Consider the following 2563-nt stretch of genomic DNA (forward strand, 5'->3'; position numbering starts at 1 on the left):
GCTTGGTTAGCACTGTGGATGTTAGAAATTACTCTTCATTGGTGAAATGAGTAGTTTTCAAGATGTATGGATCTAGCTAGAAATTCTGCCCCAGAATGAACAGGATAAAAGGAATTAGGGAGCCAAACTGCCTACCTCTTTGGAATGGCCCTGAAAGTGACTGCTGGAGAATTCTGTTACCCGTGCAACCAGAAAGTTAGCTGAATCTCGCTGTTAAAATACTCTCTCATCTGTTCTAAATGAACTTTCATGCAAGTGCCACCGAAACACCTAAAAGGACAGACCCTTGGGACTTCCTCAAGCTTACTGAGGCAGGATGACTGTTTTGTTGCCAGCAGGTGTTGAGAAGAGACCTGGACGGCTCCCTAATTTCAAATTATTAGAGGCTGCTGACAGATATATCAAAAAAGAACTCAATAATTGTGAATGATCAATGATCCAGTCAGTTTGACTTGGGAACTTTTATATGACAACTTTAAGTCTCCTCAGACATAATTAGGGAAGTTCTCAAACATGCTGAGTACCAACATTACGTGGCCTCGTGTCCACTCAAAAACAGAGACGGCCTGGGGAAACCTGGGGTTACCTTTACAGTCCTGAGCTGGACACTCACACTGCCATGCCCAGTAAATGTATAGAATTCATGACACCAGGATTTCTGAGCTCAGGTAAATAACTGTTTTGGAAAAATCAACTGTAAAGCACTTTGTTTTAATCTTTATTTTCTCCCTCATTATAAAAATAACATGTGCTTACTCTAAGTCTTACATTATAGAAAATTGGAAAACTGAAAACTCCCCCAGAATCCCACCCTCAGAAATGATTACTACTCTTTTTGGTAAATATTCTGCCAGGTTTTTTTGGCATATAGTAGTAAATAAACAGGATCAAGTGGAATTCTACCGCCACTAGAATACATGCTATTCTGCTCTTGTGCAAGGTTTTGAATAGTTCTGACAAATAACTCAACTGACCGGTTTCTCCACAGAGCTGGACGCATTAGTTTTCAGAGGAGATTCAACCACACAGTGGGTGGGAAAACTTCTAAGATTTTCTTACCACTCAATATTAAATATTGTTCAAAGTATTAAAGGTGAAATAAAGTTTAAAAAAAATAAGAAATAAAGAATAACGAATTTGGTACTGAGGAGAAAACCGTTCAGAAAATTATGGCAGTTTATCAAAATAAAAACTACTAAATTTCACTTCCAGGAAGTATCATGACTTTAAAATTGGAATTTAGGAAACAATCATCTTTTTACCATCAAATACAGCTGGACAAGTAATTCTCCAATTCTTCTCGTTTGATCATTTGATCAGTACAAGAGAAGGTAAAGTACATGACCATTTTGAATTCTTTCAGTTCTAAGTGAAGTAAATTATAACAAGAATTGCTACATGTGAAACAACTGTCCATCAGCAAAGGACTCCAGAACGGGAGACTTGGAACAGATTTCAGCTTTTGCAGCTGGTAAAGGGCAATTTTGATTCGACCTCCCAAAGCTTTGTTTGCAATGCTTTCAAAACATCTTCCATCTGCTTTAGAGATTTTTCTATTTCAACTCGGCTTTCAAGATTAAAAAGCTCTTTATCTTCTGACACAATTTGCTTTTCAGAGGACCCTAAAACATAACTTTCAATGGCTTCAACACTGAGGCAGAACAAGTCCCTCTTGTAGTCTAGATTCTTGGGTGTGCATCTGTATATGTAGCCGAGGTTGCGTGAACATCCTGCGCAGTACAAAGTCTCCAGGATGCAACCATTTTCATTTTTACGTTTGGATAGTATCTGTTCCTTATCCACAGAAACTTTACAGGAAACACAGCGCAGCAGGATGCAGTTGGTGTCTTCCTGGCTCGTCACCCAGCTCAGCGAGTCGCCCAGCGGCCGCCGGCAACCAGAGCACAGAAACACCAGCGGCCTGTCCTCCTCCTCCGCCGGCTCCGCAGCCTCCTCGCGCCGCGTCCTTTCCGTGCAGGCCACCGACGCGTCCCCGCTCACGCAGCTCCACATGCTCGCCCACTTCTGCAGCAGCTGGTGGCGGCTCGAGTCTTCCGAGAGCCGCTTGCCTAAGAGCGAGGAGTTGCTCCACTTGCCCTTGTCGCCACACTCACAGCTAGTAGAGGAGCATCTTTTGCAACAAGCCTGAGACCAAGGACCCGCCATCAGCTACAAATTGCCTGCGCCGCTGTAACCTCCATTTTTAACTCCACCTTTAATGCTTACTACCAGTCCTGTGTCAAAGTTTCTCTGGTTATTTTAATTGTCTGAAGATTTTTCTCTATTTTTCAGAAAGGACTTATGGAAATAATATTCTCTGTCTTCCTGCATGTAATAACCAACCATTTGTCTCTGCTCTTTATGTTTGAAAGTCAGTTTTGCTGGGTAAAAAATATTTGGCTCACATTTCTTTCCTTGAGTATCGTAAGTGTTACTGTCAGCAAGTCTAGTCATCTAACTTTATTTCTGTTATAAGAACACTTTCTCTTCCTGCCTAGATGCATAAAATATTCTTCTGTTTTTTTACAATTTAAAATCCACCTTATAAGCTCTTTCAATATCT

General features: G+C 41.1%; 1 protein-coding gene across 1 annotated transcript; it reads right to left on the bottom strand.

Moving 5' to 3' along the window:
* Positions 1-240: 240 nt before the first annotated feature.
* On the bottom strand, positions 241-2181 carry LOC130709407 (protein Mis18-alpha-like). Its single transcript, XM_057558470.1, has one exon. The coding sequence runs from the start codon at positions 2164-2166 to the stop codon at positions 1456-1458; it is 711 nt and encodes a 236-aa protein (XP_057414453.1). The 5' UTR covers positions 2167-2181; the 3' UTR covers positions 241-1455.
* Positions 2182-2563: the final 382 nt, after the last annotated feature.

The sequence above is a fragment of the Balaenoptera acutorostrata genome, chromosome 12, assembly GCF_949987535.1.
Source record: "Balaenoptera acutorostrata chromosome 12, mBalAcu1.1, whole genome shotgun sequence".
NCBI lineage: Eukaryota > Metazoa > Chordata > Mammalia > Artiodactyla > Balaenopteridae > Balaenoptera > Balaenoptera acutorostrata.